This window comes from Octopus bimaculoides, chromosome 9 (assembly GCF_046866305.1).
Source record: "Octopus bimaculoides isolate indiv1 chromosome 9, ASM4686630v1, whole genome shotgun sequence".
In the NCBI taxonomy this organism is placed as follows: domain Eukaryota; kingdom Metazoa; phylum Mollusca; class Cephalopoda; order Octopoda; family Octopodidae; genus Octopus; species Octopus bimaculoides.
The window spans coordinates 98,475,677-98,495,696 of NC_142936.1; the positions used below are offsets into that span (position 1 = coordinate 98,475,677).

The 20,020-nt window shown below is 35.5% G+C and overlaps 1 protein-coding gene across 1 annotated transcript in view; it reads left to right on the forward strand.

Annotated features, from left to right (window-relative positions):
* Window positions 1-20,020, forward strand: part of LOC106876489 (tRNA (guanine(6)-N(2))-methyltransferase THUMP3) — a 1,026,994-nt gene that overhangs the window by 960,593 nt on the left and 46,381 nt on the right. Inside the window, exon 6 of the mRNA XM_052970899.2 lies at window positions 10,209-10,296. Within this exon, the coding sequence (XP_052826859.1) occupies window positions 10,209-10,296 (88 nt within the window). The remainder of the gene's footprint in view (window positions 1-10,208; window positions 10,297-20,020) is intronic.

Here is a 20,020-nt window from a genome sequence, read left to right on the forward strand (position 1 = left end):
TATATATATACATGTGTGTGTGTGTGTGTATATATGTGTCTCTCTCTATATATATATATGTATATGTATATGCATTTATATATGTATATACGTACATATATATTTTTTCGCTGTATTGCATATTCGTTTCATTTTTGCGTCTGTTATTTTATTATCAATCTTCTATAGAAATAAAGCGATATCCATCACTTTGTTACTTTTCTTTACATGAACTGAGAAGATACATTGCAGAACTGTTATTTTAATGAGATGTATTTATTTATCACCTGAAGTGACACATCTGCACTGTCAGATGCTGCTGAACCAATTGTTAAGCATTCCACCCATGAGGGAGGATCGATGCTAGAAGGTGGGGGGGTGAAACAATTGTAATGATGACCATCTATCCTAACTACATACCCCATCATGATTATAATCACCAGTCCCCCACAGCTTTGGTCATCCCTACACCAATATCTGGGAATGCAGCAAAGAGTTTGACCAGAGCATGCACAAACACAGACACATGCCCTAGCATTGTGGACATCCACCCAAAAGACTGTTTTCCACCCCACCAATATAAGCCCCCTCACGCATACATAAATGCCTTAAGAATTTAACCAAAACATAAAAGAAAACACTAATGAACACACATGTGCCACTTCCGCCCCACACCACAGAGGCTATACATATCGTACCACTATACACATTCCATTAAAGATACATATATTTCTCAGAAAATCTTTTCCAGAAAACTCTCGTCAACTTGCACCCCCCCCCCCCAGAGATGGTGTTTTTGGTACCAAGGGACATAAACTCTTAACTAACCTTTACTCAGTTCATATTGTCTTTTTCACAGCAACCACAAACTGGATGTCTGTTCACCTCTAACTCTGTTGAATCCCTAATGCAAAACCAATTGTTAAGATTGGCCAGAATGGATTAATACATATATATATATATATATAGGTATTAATATATAGGTATATTAATAATATAGGTATTAATATATAGGTATTAATAGGTATATATATATATATATATATTAGAAGAGTTAGCGGTTGGAATAACCGTCTAAGGCAAAGGTTCTCAACGGGGGCCATTTGGAGCCTAAGGGAGGCGTTTGGGAGCCAAGGGACACTGGGGCGGGGAGGGCGTTAAGAGACTTGGGGGGGGGGGGGTACTAGGGGGTGCTGGAAGACCCTCGTCTTTGGTAAGTTTAATTTGAAATTAATGAGTAGTAGCCATATTTTCACTTCTCTGCAACAATCAGTTTAAAAAGACCCTAAATTTTGTTTCAAATTTTCAAAAACTAAAAAAAAAAACCCCTTTTTCCACTTTGATGGCACCAAGCAAATTCCTGGTGCAGCTCCCAAGCTTATCAGGTTTCAGTCAAACCATCCAACCCATGCTAGCATGGAAAAGGGACATTAGATGATGATGATGATATATGTGTATATATATGTATAGAAATATGTGTATATATAAATGTGTGTTAGTCTCTCCTTGCTTTGACTTTGTATGATTGTTCTTAACAAATGTTACCATCATGCAATCTCTGTTGTTTCTTACCAACCTTCCATGTCTGGTAGGAATAGAGAAAGATTGCGTTGCTTGGAAAGAGGTCAGGGTTGGGGTCAGGAAATCTTGAAACAAAACTGAATACTGGCATACATAGATACACACACACATATATATAGAGAGAGAGCTACATATATACATGTGTGTGTTTGAAATTCTAAGCATGCTTTTGTAATGGTCTGCCAGCAAATGACACCATCTGGACACCCTTGTTTACAAACCAGTGACCACAGGGGAAATATGAAGTCACGCACACACACACAACAGACTTCTTTCAGTTTTTGTCTAACTGATCCACACACAAGGTTTCCTATTCTTTCTCTCTCTTTGTATATGTATGTATACATATTCATGCATACATACAAACATACATACATGCATATGCCCATGCACATATGTGTGTATACACACATATATAAGCATATCTACTCACATACACACACATATACAGTGTGAGAGGGGGATGAAGGAGAGAGAATTGATTGAGGTGTAACATCATTAAAAATAAACATGAAATTTATGTTTATTTTATTTAAGGAAATCATTTATTGGTAAAACCGTATTTAGCCTTAAGATATATCTTAAAAGATTTCAGTCACAAGCATAATCACAATGACTGACCAATAAACTTTCAATATATACACTCCCTTTTTAATTTTTCTCACATTCATTCTTTCTTTCTTTTTATTTGGGTGGGGGGGTAGAGTTGGGTGAGGCTGGTTGACTTTTCATTTCCAGTGAATGTTAGATATATTTATTTTCATTATTAATAATAACAAAAACAGAAAAAAAATAATGATAGCTGACAGACAAAAAGGTCTGAAAAACATCTCCAATAATGATTCTACATACAACTGTCTTCTATTAAAATAAAAGAGTAATTCTTAGAAGCCTTGACAGTCTCTTGCTTCTAAAATATTTGTGGATGTGTAGATATATTTGCATGTGTGTGTGTGTGTGTGTGTGTGTGGATAGATAGATAGATACATATATGGACAGACAGACAGACAGATGGATATGAGCGTGTGTACTGGAAATTTGAAATATAAGTGAAATATTAAAAAGAAATGATTATTTATTTCTGTATTTTTCCAATATTTTACCTCAAAGTCTGCCAGCCATTTATGAAGAAGTGTTGTTATCACAGAATTAGCTCTGGTTTTCAAAACTTAAAAATGAAGTCCATTCCCAACTATTTTCAATTATTATTTTCCATCATTATCTTATTACATTCATAAAGACAGATATTTAACATGTTCAAACATTCTTAGCGTTGCCTTTCTCCTCAAGCATATTTTATCATTCATCATAGAATAATTTTTTTTGCTTCCTATGAAAGGATTAAAGTTTTCAAATTAAATTATATATAAACTATTTTCTAAATTTTTTGTTTTCGTACAATTTTTCACCAGAAATTTAGCGTTTATATTTCTTCTATTTGCAAAAATTATATATTAGAAAAAAATGAACTGTTTTGACAAAATAGGGTACACAATCTTTATATTATATGAAAAGTTATGTGTCATCCAAAAAGCTTTTCAACTTTCAAATTATTTCTGTGTAGAACTTTTATACGAAATCATTTTTGTTACTATTTAACCCAGATGTTGATGGCATTTATCTTGTTGCCAGAGCTGATCTGTGACTGTGGTACACTCAATACACAGCTGTAACTAGATACCACGGTATCAGAACAACTCCAAGTGGGATTGTAGATATGTCCATGATGTTCTTTATTTGATTTAATTTGTGAATATACAATTATATTGTTTAGTACTGAGCATACATATTGATGTAAACATGTGCATATAATTTTGCACATTGAAATTAATACTACAGGGAGAAGGTTACAAAACAGCTATAATCACATGGAAGTCATCATCATCATCATCATCATTGTCGTTTAACGTCTGTTTTCTATGCTGGCATGGGTTGGACTGTTTGACTGAGGGCTGGTGAGCCAGAAGGCTGCACCAGGCTCCAATCTGATCTGGCAGAGTTTCTACAGCTGGTTGCCCTTCCTAATGCCAACCACTCCAAGAGTGTAATGTGTGCTTTAATGTCCCACTGGCATGAGGGCCAGTCAGGTGGTACTGGCATCAACCACACTCAAATGGTGCTTTTTATGTGCCACCTGCACAGGAGCCAGTTAGGCGGCACTGGCAACGTTCACACCTGAATGGTGCTTTTAATGTTCCACTGCCACAAGTGCCAGTCAGGCGGTACTGTCATCGATCACAACAATGATTTCTCTTGCCTCAACAGGTCTTTGCAAGCGGAGATTATTGCCCAATGTTTGAAGGGTACTCTTAAATGGGCTGGTTATGCAGCACTGGCCACAGTTATGGTCTCACTTCGCTTGCCAGGTCTTCTCAAGGACAGAATATCTCCAAAAGTGCTGATCGCTTGTCATAACCTCGGAGAGGCCCAATGTTCGAAGGTCATATTTCACCACCTCATCCCAGGTCTTCCTGGGTCTACCTCTTCCACAGGTTCCTTCAACTGCTAAGGTGTGAATCTTTTTCACACAGCTGTCCTCATCCATTCGCAACACATGACCATACCAGCTCAGTCGTCTCTCTTGCACTCCACATCTGATGCTTCTTATGTCCAACTTGTCTCTCAAGGTGCTTACATTCTGTCGTGTCTGCACACGGACATTACACATCCATCGGAGCATACTGGCTTCATTCCTTGCAAGCTAACACATGTCCTCAGCAGTCACAGCCCATGTTTCACTGCCACATAGCATGGCTGTTCACACACATGTGTCATACAGTCTACCTTTTACTCCGAGTGAGAAACCTTTTGTCATTAGCAGAGGTAAGAGCTCTCTGAACTTTGCTCAGGCTTATTCTAGCAGCTACACTCTCAGAGCATCCCCCCCCCTACTAACTTGGTCACCTAGGTAATGGAAGCTCTCAACTATTTGTAGTTTTTTCCCCTGGAATGTGACGGAAGCTGTTCTCTGCACATTTTCAGTATTCATTGCTCCTAAGCATCTGCCACACACAAAAGTTATCTTCCTAGTTAGCCTTCCTTTGATATTGTTGCACCTCTTATGTGTCCATAGCTTACACTGGGTACATCTTATGGCTCTCACACTTCCTGACTTTGTTTTATATGAATATACATACATACATACATATATATATATATATATATATATATATATATATATATATATATATATATATATATATATCTTATTCATGTAAAATAGTGTACATTTAATACACATTAGAGATGCCCATAAAGGGCATCTAACTCGCTAGAAAGAGCAGCCAAAGCTCTGCACCACAAAAATGGGATAATTTTCGAAAAGGAATGAAAAATAAAAACATTTACCATCTATATTTCGAACCGGGTTTCAAGTTATTTTAGCAAACTATCATCAGCGAAATAGCCTAGAGCGACAATATATGCACGAGACACTCCATCTGACTTATGCATATATGTCTAATTTTTCAAAATTACTGTGCATGTGTGGAATACCTAATCAGCAGCAAATACAAAAAAAAAAAATTGTTGGAATTCCTGAAGTCTTGCATGTGTGGCATGCTTGTTGCCTGCAGCCTACAGTACCATGCTATCTGTTCTTTTCATCTATCTAATACTTTGCTGATTATTCTGGCCATGTCAAGGAGGCAAACATTTCTACTGGCCACTCTATTCCAATTTCTTTTATATCGATGTCTTCTGATACTCTTCGCAAGGACCCAACAATAATTGGCACTATCTTCACCTTCTTCATTTTCCATAGCCGGGCTATTTCGTACTTAAGAGGGTTGTATTTATATATTTTTTTGCCTTCCTTCTTGACTATTTGTGGATCAAAGGAGCGCATGACATCAGCTACATAACACATTTGGTACATCTTGTCAACCACCACTGGTATAGTCTGTTATGCTGAAGCACCTGATCTGTTTGGATTAAGAAAACCCCTAGAATTTTGCAAGTCTCCAACTCCATCACTCTCTGCAGTTTGTGCTCATATCATGCCTTGCTTCTTTCTAGCCCCCACTTTTTGGACAGTTTGCAATGTAGCACTTTCGCTACCTTATCATGTCACCTCAACTAGTAGGGGTTTGGGGCAAGTCTAGGGCATTCGTTCATGATATGGGCAATGGTTTCATCCACTCTGTTACAGATGTAGCACAGCTGAGACACTTGTTCATTCCTCTTATTATTATTATTATTATTATTATTATTATTATTATTATTATTATTATTGTTTTACTTATCAGAGTGCTCAATCTTGTTTACTCTTGCAGATTCTGTGAGAGCAGACAGTAGCCTGCTGTCAGAGGTCTCACGGGGTCTCTTTCCACACAATACAAGCTTTGATACTTGGTTGTTAATTATTGTGGGAGACACTGAACATCTAAATACCAATCTCAAAATCCTAGCTGTCCCCGGCAGAGCAGTTTTTGGGGGCTTGCTCTGCTCTCCTGTCAATTCGGATTTCTCTTATATATTTCTCAAACCTGGTTGTTAGTGCTCCAAGGGTCCCTACAACTACTGCAATGACAGACACTCTCCTTATAGTCCACATTCTTGCGATTTCGTCTGTTAGTAGTCTGTACTTTTCTATCTATTCTAGTTCTTTGTCATTTACGCAAATGGCACCCATGCCAGTGATATGTAAAAGCACCCATTACACTCTCAGAGTGGCTGGCATTAGGGTAGGCATTCAGAAAGCATGCCAAATGAGAATGGAGTTTGCTGCAGCCTCCCAGTTTACCAGCCCTGGTCTCAACCATCCAACCCCTACCATCATGGACAATGGACATTAAATGATGACAATGATATATATACACACACACACACACACAATTACATATATATGTGTGTGTGTGTGTGTGCATGTATGTTTGTGCATGTGTTCATGCAAATGCTTGTGAATGTTTCTATATTCTACGCTCATCACCACAAGAATGAAGAGGTCCCAAAGTTGATATCACATGTACTTTTAGAGAGACCTGCATAATAAAATTATCCCTTACTTGAAAAACAGGGAAGTATTGATGAAAGGTAAAACATCCAACCCTAACACCCTGTTTCAACTCAATCTGCAAATGAAACCCATGGTAGCATGGAAAAAAAAAGAACATTAAGCAAATGAACAAATGAGTGAATATACAAAGTGTTCCACTGAATCTTCAAGCACCAACAAGCTTAAATTCTCGTAATTCTAGCTCTAACCAAACTTGATTCGTTATAGTGAAATACATCTTTTTATATCCTCTCCCCAAAACTTGTGACTACTTTATAAAATACTCCAATATTTAAAGATAACTATTGATAAAAGAACCCTTGCTTATTCCTTTGGTTTCTTTGAAAGAAAATACAGTGCTTACTGCAATAGCTACTGGGGAAAAAAAAGAATATCAAACCATCAGAATGTGGGGAATTATTTGCTAGACTGTTTCAAATTGTTTTTAGCTTAAACCTATAAACCAAAATTTCAAAGAAATAGTCCAAGGAGATAAACCACTTCTCAACTGAAGGAGGAGGAACTATTTTTTTTTTGTTTTGTTTTGCTTTTATTTTTCTTGAATATTTTGGTGTTGATATACATATAGTTTTTCTTGAGTCAGTTGTTGATATGTGTGTATATATATATATATATATATATATATATATATATACATACACACACATATACATAATACACACATATTTTTACTTCTACATGTGTGTGTGTATATATGTACATGTGTATATATATGTGTATGTGTGTGTTAGGATATTGAATTTGTGTGTCTATTACATTGACACCACAGAGATATGTTAATGTCAAAGGAAATTGGAAATAAAATGAAACCGAGTTACTGCTGATAATAAATATCTCATTCATAAAGAAAACAAGCCATGAAAAAATCAAAAGCCATAGAGAGAAGCCAGTTATGGCCAATATTTTATGGATTGTCATTTATGGATTGCATCTGAATCTTTTGCAATAAGTAGTCTTTGTTGTTGTGTTTTTTAAAAAAATGAAAAAAAAAAACACAGACATATTATGTCATTAAAAGTGATTCAAGCTACATCATCATCATCTATTTTCCATGCTGGCATGGGTTGCACAGTTTGACAGGGTCTGACACACTACGGAACTGCATCAGTTTTGCATGTTTTTTTACAGCTGGATGCCCTTCTAGCACCAACCATTTCACAGAGACAACAGGGTCCTTCTTTTACGATACTGGCACTAGTGAGGCTGATAAGTAACTTGCAAGACAAAATAATGGAAGGAGGAAGAGAAAAGCCCTCAACTGAGTGGGAGTATATTGAAATGACATTGAAATCATTGTAATTTCTTATTTTCTTAAGAATATTTTAGCCCATGTTCTTGTATGAATGTTTGTGAATGAATCAGCAAGTAGAAAAATCTAAGGGGAGGTAATTGGTGATAATTATTACTTGGGACAGAGGAGGTAATTGCTCATTTTGGGGTTGGGATAAATAAACATACAAAATCTTAAATTGTTTCTTTGCACTGGTAGATGGGGAAAACTGAAATTTGGTTGGAGATTTTCTGCACATCTCTCTGTGTTCACTCAAAGGTATCTATCTATACCTTGATAAATGGCTCTGTTCCTTATGTAGTGTGGTTATCCATCTATGTGACATACTTGTCTGCCCTCTATAGTTGTGTCCATAACCTGAACAAGCTATAGCATAAATTAAATTCTCAGATGCACAAGTGAAGTTGATCTTAATTGTGAACCTCTCTCCTTGTTTGAATTGGAATTCCATGCCTTACTGTTGGTTGGGGTATGTTTCACAGTTTGGATGTTCACATTTTTTTAACCATTGGTTTTGTGGTTGGTGTTAGGAAAGGCACTAAGTAATAGAAACCAAGCCAAAACCAGTTCCAGTCAAACCATCTAACCCATACTAGCATAGAAAGTGGATGCTAAATGATGATGATGTTGATGTGTGTGCGTGCATTTATAGTAAAGGATCAAGTTCTGATTGGTTGTAAATTTAATGATGTCATTTGTTTTTCTCAATCTTGCTGGCCACCTTAATATGTCACTTGGTTTCCGGATGTTTTGACAGAAGTCTAGCAATCTGGTTGGTTGACTTCCAGGTGATGTCATTTATTTGTTGAACATTTTGATCCCTTGTCTTTGACCAGTAGAAATCCAGTACCCTGATTGGTTGATTTTCTGCTAACATGTTTGCTTTTGTCAAAGGGTTTGGTAACCTGTTTTTGTCTGTCTGACGGTCATCTCCAGCATTCTGATTGGTTGATTTCCTTCAGAAGCTACTGGTTCGGTTTGTTAAGTGTCTATTTGTTTTTTTCCTGGGGGTTCAGTTTTAATCAGAAAACAATCTATTTAAGTTCAACCCAAGGTGACATCAGTGACTGGTGTTTGAGAGGGTGTAAGGTGTTATTATACAGTAGTTTGGAGTTTGAACCCCTGATTTTGAATTCCTCGATGTATAGGTGGAGTGATGTTTTATGTGAATGTTTGACCTGACTTCAGTTCATATGTTGACCCTTCCATAAGGTTGATGCATGTTCCGCAGTTAGGGTGATCACATTTTTTGACTAGTGGGGTTGTATTTTTTGTGGGTAATTTGGTGCTAATAAATAACTGTTTTAGGGATTTAGGATGTTTTTTACTTTTAATAATATTTTATGCATTTTGAGTGTTTTTTTGTCATTCACAGGTCAGTCATCAGAAATGGTATTTTCTGATTTCCAAGCCTTTTGGCTCGAGTGTTCCTTAGTGACTGTCAACTTCCAAGTTGAACTCAGCCCATCTAAATTTTGCAAACTATCTTTGAACGATTGATTCCCCTACAGCCTCTTCACCATAAACACAAATGATTTTACATGTTTTCAGAGCATTCTTCACCCTTTTCAATGAAGAAAGGCATTATGTGGTAAATGTGCAACTTTTGCCTATCCATTTCAAAGGAGTAACAAAGGAGTAACAAAGGAGTAACAAAGGAGTAACAGGCTGACTTTTAATGTGGAATTTAGCTGATAGGCTTTAATACTGCATCCAAGTAGTTCTGAAATAGGAGTCATACTAAGATTAGGCTTGTTGCATGAAGGGCTTAAAGACACCAATAGTTACTAGTCATTAGATGCCATTGTAGTATCTCTTCATACCATAATAGTCATACACTAACTTCTTCTGTCTTACTATTGTTGATAGCTCCACAAGACACCAACTAAAACCATTGACTCCCAATCCTCTCTTGAAGACCGGTTTCTTTATAAGGACTCTTTCCTACTACTTTTTACCAGATGGAGTATACAGTTTCACTCGACTACAAAATGATAATCACCTTCCCCAATTTTATCTGTTTCTAGTAAAAAATACTGAATAATTCATTTTTTTATGTCAATTTCTAATTTTGAACAGTTCTATATGAAGCATACTTTGAATATGTTAGTTTTACTTTTCTTTTTCCTGCCTTTCCTTTCTTTTCTAATTTCTTTCTTTCTCTATATTGTATTGGATATTTGTTCTTAAGAGGCATTTCTGTTGTCAAGGAGACAGTGTTAATAAGTGCATGAAACTAATCAATATGTAATGCCACATTGTTTTATATTGCACTTGAAACGTACCATCATCTGTTTAGCATGTCTTTCTTCTATACCTTTTTTTCTTTTCACTTTCTAGGCCTCAGCTTGGTATCGATGTTTTCAAATGGGATGCTTGTCATTTGCCACTTGCCAGTCACAGTGTAGATGTTTTCATCACTGACTTGGTAGGAAATAATTATTTTTTCCCCTTTTCTAAATCTAAATCAAAAAAATATTTTCCAAAAATTTTTATAGTATTTTTTATTTTTCAAGAATTCTTTGTGAATAACTGGCTAAATTTCTTAGACAGTGTAACCATAATTCTCTCATGAGAAATGCCATTCACTAAAGCAGCAAAATTATAGCCTTCGTTCATCTATTAAAAAGCTATAAATTTATTGATGAAAAATTACGAAACAGTTTTTATTGAGTTTCTTCATAGAATTAGTTCACTATAAATTGTTATCAGGTTTCAGTTGATTGAAGTGAAAAGAAAGAAACATCTTTTCACTGTCACATTACAATTCAAGAGAAACAAAAAAAAGAAAGAAAGGAAAATCTATCACTTTTATTCAATAATTGGGATCTTCAAATAACTGAAAATGAAATTTTTTACAAAAAAAGCAAAATAAAACAAGATATAAAAAGAAGATAGTTGAAATAACTACTATACAGTTTATTAACAATACATTTTATTTTATATTTATATATATATATAGTCGTAGATATATATATACATGTATATATCTATATATCTATTCATGCATATATATATATATATATATATATCATCATATATATATATATATATATATATATATATATATATATATATATATATATATATATATATATACATATATATTATCATCATTATTATTACTCTAGAGGCCTATTTTCATTTAAATATAATATGAATGATTTCAACAATATTTTCTCTAAAAAATCTTAATGATTTTAGTACAACTAATTTCAAATTTATATTTTTTTGTTCTGTTTTATTTTTGAGTCTGATTTTTTTTTCGGCCTCATTGTGGAATTTATTATGAAAAGAGTAAATCTTTAATTTCTCTGCAAAAAAATCTAACTTGTAAGAGGCAAACTTAACCCCATCACAGATTAAAATTCCATGAATACTTTCTTGTTTATTACTTTTTTGTCTTTCTCTTTTCTTTTATTCTTTTAGTGCTAGTCTGTTTATTCTATTATTTGTTTATATTAACAAATCGTTAAAAATCCATTTTGAACTTGAATTTTTATTGGAAAATTATAATTTTCACTTGGAAATTTTACTTGAAAAAATTATATATTGCTAATCTGACATTTGTTTTGTTTTAATTCTTCATGTTTGTTTCCATTTTCTTTAAAAAAAGAGTTCATATGGTACATCTATTAAGAACTACTATTATATATGTATCCACACTGTCCTATTAATATACTTCTGTACTTTTCTGTTTCTTTCATTCCTGCTGTATTAACTGACTATAATTACACTTAGAAATACGATATTTTATAAGCTGACATCAAGTTTTACCATTATTTTGACATTCACCACTCACTGTTTCATTACTCATGCTATATTATTGTTATCATGTTTACAATCTTAACATTAGTTTAAATGCTATTTACTTTCATATTACATACAAAATCTCCAAGTATAATATGCCCCCTTTTCACCAAAATAAGGATTAAATACATATTTTTTCCCTTTTAGTCAGGAGGGATGGGCAGGTTGAACTGGATTGTAGAATTTCAGGTGCTGGCATTGTAGCACTCCAGCTTCAACATTTGATCCTCAAAAGAGGAGAGGTTGATAAAAAAAGCCAAACTCATTATCTTTAATTCAGTTTTTATACCTTTCCTCACTTTTGATCGAATGTACAATGAGGAATACAAGTGGCCGAAATGGGGTTACCATGAAGGATGTCTAGAGTAATGCTACTTGATGGGGCACAACTCAGAGACCAAAGAATCTCTCCAGGTCAACTTGCTACTTATTCCATATTGGAAAGTCACAGCTCTGATACGATGGACATGTGGTTTGAATATTACAGGAAATAATCACAGGATGGATTCTTCAAGCTGAGCTAACCAGCAGGAGACGTAGGGATAGACCAAGAACAAGATGGTTGAATACCATCTGTAGTTTCAGTTGGCTGTGCTTGGGGATCCAGCTGCAAAGTATAACAACAGTTGCTTTGGATAGAATCTTAGCATAGAGGAGATGATTGAGGACTGTACCCCCAGGAATAGCGGGTAGTGAAAATGGATGGGAAGGCAGTACCCATGGCTTTTTACAGAGAATTTATAACTTTGTAGATGTTGGGATGGGGGTTGATATCCTTTAACTGAAAGCCCCATCTGAATACTTCCAGCGGAGTTGACTGTATGAAAGGGACCTAAGGTAACTACAAGTAGTGTGGATCCAAGCAACCAGTTAACCCTAACCATCCAAAGAGACCATGGTGGAATTTGAACTCAGACTGCAAAGAGTGAGAATAAACACTGCAAAGCATCCGCTTCAGTGTTCTTGCTCTGGCACCGGTTCACTCCTCTGGGTTCTTACCGTTTTATAGACACTACAAAGAGAAAAGACTTTGATGGAATTTAAACACATGAATCAGTTGTTGGCTTCTTGCAGGACTCCATTTTGTCTTAGTTGTGGGTGAGAATGTTGAAGTTGTGGACTGCTTCACTTGTCTCGGCAGTGAGATTCATAGTGACATGTAGGGATGTGATGTATCTATTCTAAAACCCAGAATGCTCAAGAATTAGATTGGTATTATATTTCATGTGTTAGAAAATGGAAAGAAGAAATATAATTATTTATTGTAAAATATAGCTTGTGAGCTGCATGGAACCTCAGTAATGCTGATGGCTTGAAAATCCCAGTCCACACTGGAAAATAGTTAGAAGGACATCCAGCTGTAGAAACCATGCTGAAGCTGACACTAGAGCATAATGCATTCTTAGTGCCCGTTGAATCCTATTAAACCATCCAACACAGGCCAACATGAAATGTGATGGTGGTTATGGATGATGATGAGGAGGAGGAGGAGGAGGAGGAGGATGAGATCATACACATGTATGGAACATCTACACAGTTGAGCCATTAAAAGCAGCAATCAAAGCCCTTCATTTCAAGGGACTTGGTGGCCAGCCAATGTAGTCGTAGATTTGTATAGAAAGATAAGATGTGTAAAGGTCATGGCTGGAATGCTTTGATCATAGATTTGTTCACACAGGGTTGATTAGGAGGCTACACAACAACCGCAACACTAAAGCTCAGATTATGAAACTACAGAAAGAGAAGGTCTAAGAGAAGCAGCTAGCAAGGCCAAGAGACGAAAGAGGGAATGAGAAAAGTAGCCAGCATGAGAGAGGAAGATCAAAAACAAAAAATAAATAAGCAAGCAACTAAAAATGAGATCAATTAATAGAGAGAGAGAGAGATAGAGGAGAAAAGAGATGAGACGAAGATGAAGATTTATGATTTCTGGCATCATTATGTAAAATTCATCAGAGTTTCCTTCTAAATGAATGACACTAAAACATGAGAATAACTATGTGAAGCTGATTTCTGTCAAACTTGAGTATAATAATGGGGTCTCTAATATGATAATGAGATTTTTAATATGATAATGAGATTCGTTTCCATATTCATGTTGAAAAATATCTCCGCTATTGTCCCAGTTTGCATGTTGAAAATTACAGTTACTGAAATCCCAAATCTGTGCCATAATAATTGATGAGTTTGGTTTGAAAAAGAATCTGAAATACTTGCTAGAACAGCTGATATTTTAGGAATGATCATAGGTCTGTCATGATTGTGGATCCAAAGAGTTCTTTGATATATGTCTTAATTTCCAAATGTGGGTAAGAATTAAGTAAGGTCAGGAACTATTGCTTGTGAGAAAAAAAAAGGAGATTATAACTTAAAACCAAAATCATTGCATTATGGGATGATAATGATAACCATTTGAAACTCACATTTACAGGTTTTTCATTTCTATTTATTTATTTTTTTTATCTCTATACCTTAGTCATCCTTCCCTTTATTTACCTGCTGTTGCCAATCATTTCTCAACTATAACTATCCTCGTCTTTTTCCATAACACTCTTACTACCTTCTCGCTTATTCTGCTTCTTCCAATATCTTCTCCCTCCCCCTTTCTCTCTCTCCTTCTCTCATCTCCCCTCCTAGGTCACCTGACTAAATATACATGCCCTAGGCTATTGAGTTCTCCCTATGCTTATACTCCAACCCTTTTTCAACATGACCTTTCCCTCATCATTGCACCATGATGACCCATCCGACCCATGCCAGCGTGGAAAGCATAGTGCTAGTGCCACGTAAAAAGCACCTAGGACACTTTGTAAAGTAGTTTGTGTTAGGAAGGGCACCCAGCTGTAGAAATCATGCCAAAGCAGAGATTGGGGCTTGGTGCAGTTCTCTGGCTTTCTAACTTCTGTTTCCAGCATGGAAAATAGTGTTAAGTGGTGATGATGAGGATGATGGTATGTTTATATATATATATATATATATATATATATATATAGGAAAATAAAAATAATAATAATAAGACAGAGTGCTAAACTGAAAGCATATTTTAATATAGATGTGTATAAGGAGGATTAAAAAGGATTTCTAACCAGCTTTCATTGCATGGCAAATTTTCAAGAAGAGGGAAAATGAAAATAATGTTTTTTACAAAAAAATTTTAAAATATAAAATATATATAAAAAAAATAAATATACCAATACATTATATTGTCTTTGAGCTTTTAAAGTTCAATGGTAATCCATGTAGATAATTGTTAGATAGATTAGGATGCATGGAATTAAGAATCGTGTTGTGTTCAAAAAAGGCTGAGAGTTTATGTGTTAAACAGGAAGTGTGGGTAAGGGAAGACAATTTTGTGGGTTTTATACTCTTTAGTTGGAGTTCTGGACTCTTTGTCAACAGGAAGTTTATGTTTGTTCTTAGAGAAACAAGAAGTAAATTTATATATATTTCAATGGGTAGGCAAGAGAAGGGAATATTGTCACCGAGGAGTTTGTATGTTAAGAAGCGTTTGGAATTTCTCTATAAAAAAATTCTCCTTGTTGATTCTTTCTTGTGTAGGGATTCTGTCTTTACATTGATAGAAAGGGAATATAAGGAATTTAGGGTTTTTATTCTTGGTGCAAGAGTCTATGTGGCCACTGAGTGGAATTTGGCGGTGTTGTAGAAGATTTATTTGTTTTTTATGGACTGCTACTCTTCTATGCAAAGGGAGGCTCGTCTGTCCGATATAGTTGTGTTGGCAACCTGCGCATGTGAGGACATAAATGAGGTTCCCAGAAACGATGATGATAATATATGTATATGTATGTGTGTGTGTGTGTATATATATATATATATATATATATATATATATATGTATGTATGTACACAAGGAGAGAGAGAAAGAGAGGGTTAGATATATTGTATACATGACTGAGTTCTACCTTTATAATATAATCTTTGTATGAGTCCTTTGCAAATCTGTTTCATGTAGCAAACTTTCTGAGTCCATTACAGAGTCGATGTGCAATACAGTTGTTGTTCTTGTTATTGTTGTTTAGCCCAAGGTAGGGCCCAATTGAGCAAATCTGTGGTGAAAGGCATTCCAGCCATAATCTTCCAACCAGTTTCTCCTTTTGTATCTCAGATTGCATTATCTGATGTATTCTTCCATTTTCAAAATAGAAGACTGAGATTTCAAAGAGATTTAATTGCTATATTTAAGCAGCTGAAGACCCTGCTGAAGCTCCTTCATTATAGTTGTTATTGTTTAAACCCAGATTAGCCTTAAGTATTTCTATGACCAAAGGCATTCCAGCTATTGTCATCCCAACGTATACCTAAAACTAGATTATCTATTGTCCTCTTATTGAAGCTTAATCTTCAAATTACCTTCTGTGTGATTTGAGGGAGATTTAGCTGTTGTTTCTACTAGCCTGAATGTTCACCTAGAACTTCCCTCGCAGCTGACTGTAATATCAATGATGAGATTATGAGGTGTAATTAAAATGTAGGGTGTTTTGGAGGTTTCGGGCCAGATATTGTAGAGGTATTAGGGATCGAGGGACAGGTGTAGTATTTGCAAAAAGGACATTTGAATATGTTTGGCTGGATGCAGTTAGGGGCTAAGGAATTTATATATATATATATATATATATATATATATATATATATATATATAAAATAGTGATCTCAAAGTTTTTTTCTGTTCTGAAGGAAGAAATCAAATGCAGGGAAGAGTAATGCAGTTAGAAAAAAGGAAATGAAAACTCTTGAGAAGCATGCAGAAAGCTAGTAGTGAAGAAGTAAAAGAAAAAGGAAACCTGGTTTTCAGGTGTCCATGGCTCTGTAAAAGCTTTGTTATTCTGTGCTCTGCTTATAATTCAAGCTTAGGAAATGTGGAGTTCAGAACCACTTGGAGGCTCCCAAAAGAAAAAAATGTATTTCCTCCAATTTTTAAACAGAAAGCTCCAATGTTTAGCTATTCTATATACATATTATGTTGAATTCCTCTAACAATCATTTTTGAGAATATTTTTTGTGAAACAGTTCTTTGATAGTAGATGGAAAATTGTATATAAAGTCTTTGAAGCATTGTATTTTGGGGATTATTATTTTGTCTTTGCTGAGACAAGCTGTATCTTTTTTCTGCTCCAATGCCATCATTGCATAACTATTTTTTTTTAAATAGATTAGAGAATATTAACTTCTTTATATCCTGGAGAATTTCCAAAGAAAATAGAATGAATAATTATTGAATAATTAAACAGTTTTAAGAATAATATTGACAACTATTGGGCTCTTGTGAGTAAATAAATGGATAGGAAAATATATAGTTAGAGAAATTGTCAAAATGTTAGGATTCCCAACTCTACCTCTTAAAAAAAAAGTATCCATAGGTTAAAATAATACATTGTGATGTTAAGCAATATTAAAGATTTTGTCTCCATCCAATGATTCCAAGGATAAATTCAGGTTTTTCTCATGTTCAACCCATGTCACCAAGGAATACTGATGCAAAATGTTGATGATCATATCTCTGTCCATCTGTTTATCTGTGCATGTATGTGTGCATGTGAATTGGCAGAAGGAAAGAGGGAAATAAGAAATGGACAATATCAGAGGTTACAACAGAATAGACGAAAGCTTTAAAAGTGATGGACAAAATGTAAACACACCACGCACACACAAAAAAAGAAAAGAACAACCACAAAGGTTGTGCACAGTGGATAATAATGCTAGAAGAGGAAAAAGGGCAAGAAGCAGAGTGATGCTTCAGGTGAACCCTTGGTCAAAGTAGAATAAGAAACAAGATAAAAGATATCTGTTTGAAGCACATGTGTATCCTTCTGCTACATGTTGGAGAGAGAGGGAGAGAGAGAATGTGTGTGTAATGGGCTTCTTTAAGTTTCCATCTACTATATCTACTTAAAAAGCTTTGGTCGGCCTTGGGCTATAGTAGAAAACACTTGACCAAGATGTTGTACAATGGAACTGAATCCAAAGCCATATTGTTGCAAAATGAACCTCTTACTCATGGAACCATGCTCTGTCCTGGCTCCTGTGCAGGTGGCACGTAAAAAACACCATTTTGAGCATGGCCATTGCCAATACTGCATGACTGGCCCTCGTCCTGGTGGCACGTAAAAGCACCTACTACACTCTCAGAGTGGTTGGCATTAGGAAGGGCATCCAGCTGTAGAAACTTTGCCAGATCAGATTGCAGCCATCTGGTTTGCCAGTCCTCAGTCAAATCGTCCAACCCATGCTAGCATGGAAGGCAGACGTTAAACGACGATGATGATGATGATGATGATGATGACATATATATATATATATATATATATATATAGACACACACACACACCTAAGCATACATATATCCTCAGAAACTCTTATTTGTCTCTGATGATGGACTATTCCAGAAAAAGCTCCAAGACTGAATTTTTTCCAATAATAATAATGTATAGTCTACTCTGCATTGTTGTACCATTCCAGACATGTTACATTTCATTAACAATACACAATATTTCCATCAAACTACAATACTTTCATATATATCTATATATCTATATCTATATCTATCTATCTATATATATATATATATACACACACACATACACATACATACATACATAAACACATATTCACATGCCCAAATACATGCAGATACAGGCATGCATGTGCACCCATATATGTCCAAATATATATTTTTGCGTAATATATATCTTCATAAATACATAGCTGTAGAGGTGTTTGCAGGTCTAAATATTTCTTTAATTTCATGCTTACATGGATCCCATATAAATATACATACATACATGCCCTGATATACATAGACACATATATACCTCTATATATATAAATATATATATATAGAATATATGAGGAGTTTTTGTCAGGGTGACTCAAACTTAAAGGTACGCACTCTGAGTGCTCAAATCAGTATGCCACTAAAATTCTGGTTTGAATTGCAGCCAAACATTGTGATTTTGTGACTGCCTTTTTAAAGTGGCAATAAGGGGGCTTTCCTTTCAGCAGGTAGATATAGATTAAAGCAGAAATGAAAAGGCAAATGGTTTTGCAAGACTTGACAAGGATATTCGACTTAGCTATATGATAAAAAGGTATACATAGGTGCAGAAGTGGCTGTGTGGTAAGTAGCTTGCTTACCAAGTACATGGTTCCAGGTTCAGTCCCACTGCATGGCACCTTGGGCAAGTGTCTTCTACTATAGCCTCGAGCCAACCAAAGCCTTGTCAGTGGATTTGGTAGACAGAAACTGAAAGAAACCCATCGTATATATATATATATATATATGTATGTGTGTGTGTGTTTACCCCCCAACATCGCTTGACAACTGATGGTGGTGCGTTTACGCCCCCATAACTTAGCGGTTCGGCAAAAGAAACCGATAGAATAAATACTAGGCTTACAAAAAATAAGTCTTGGGGTCGATTTGCTCGACTCAAGGCGGTGCTCCAGCATGGCCGCAGTCGACTGAAACAAGTAAAAGAATAGTATCTAACAGTTGTTTCTAGAATATTCCAACTATTGGAATCTAAGTCAAGCAAGCATTCCATAGGCCAAGTATAGCATCATCAGAGAGGGAGAGGTTAAACAGATGTAAAAGTGGAGAAACATTGTTCATCAATGGTATCATTGTGGTTCATTTTGTGAAGAAAGAGAGGAGAAATCCAATTAAATGTTCAATTAAAATAGATAATAATTAGGCAAATCTATGAAGAAATGAAGAAAAGCAGTAATGTCCATTCATAGAATGAAAACAGAGAGAATGGCTTGATTAGAATCGATGGCAAGTGGAAATGGATATTAGCAGTTTCTTTGTTAGATAAAGAACGAATCCATGAAGTGAATCCAGTGGCATGTGCCTCCTGTTGATGACATCAGGTAGCTCAATACTGTGAATAGGCTTTAAACATCATCGTACTCCCAATCTATAATATAATAAAATTCTGAAGCATCTGTGCCAGTGACATGTAAAAGCACCGATGCTGATGACATGTAAAAGGGTTAGGGTTAGGGTTAGGGTTAGGAAGGGGCTGCAGCCATAGAAAGCAAGTCAGGACCAGGCCGGAACCGGGTACAGCTCTCCAGTTGACCAGTTCCAGTCAAGCCATCTAACCCATGCCAGCATGGAAAGCAGATGCTAAATGATGATGATGATGATGATGGTGATGGTGATGGTGATGGTGATGATGTAGTAGTAGTAGTAGTACAAGGGGGTGCTGAAAATGTTCTGGCTTTAAAGGTTTGTGAAAGGCCTGGTTGGAGGCCCAAACTGCTGAATTCTTTTGCAGAGCCTAGAAAAACTGAAGAACCACTAAAAAATGTGTGTGAAT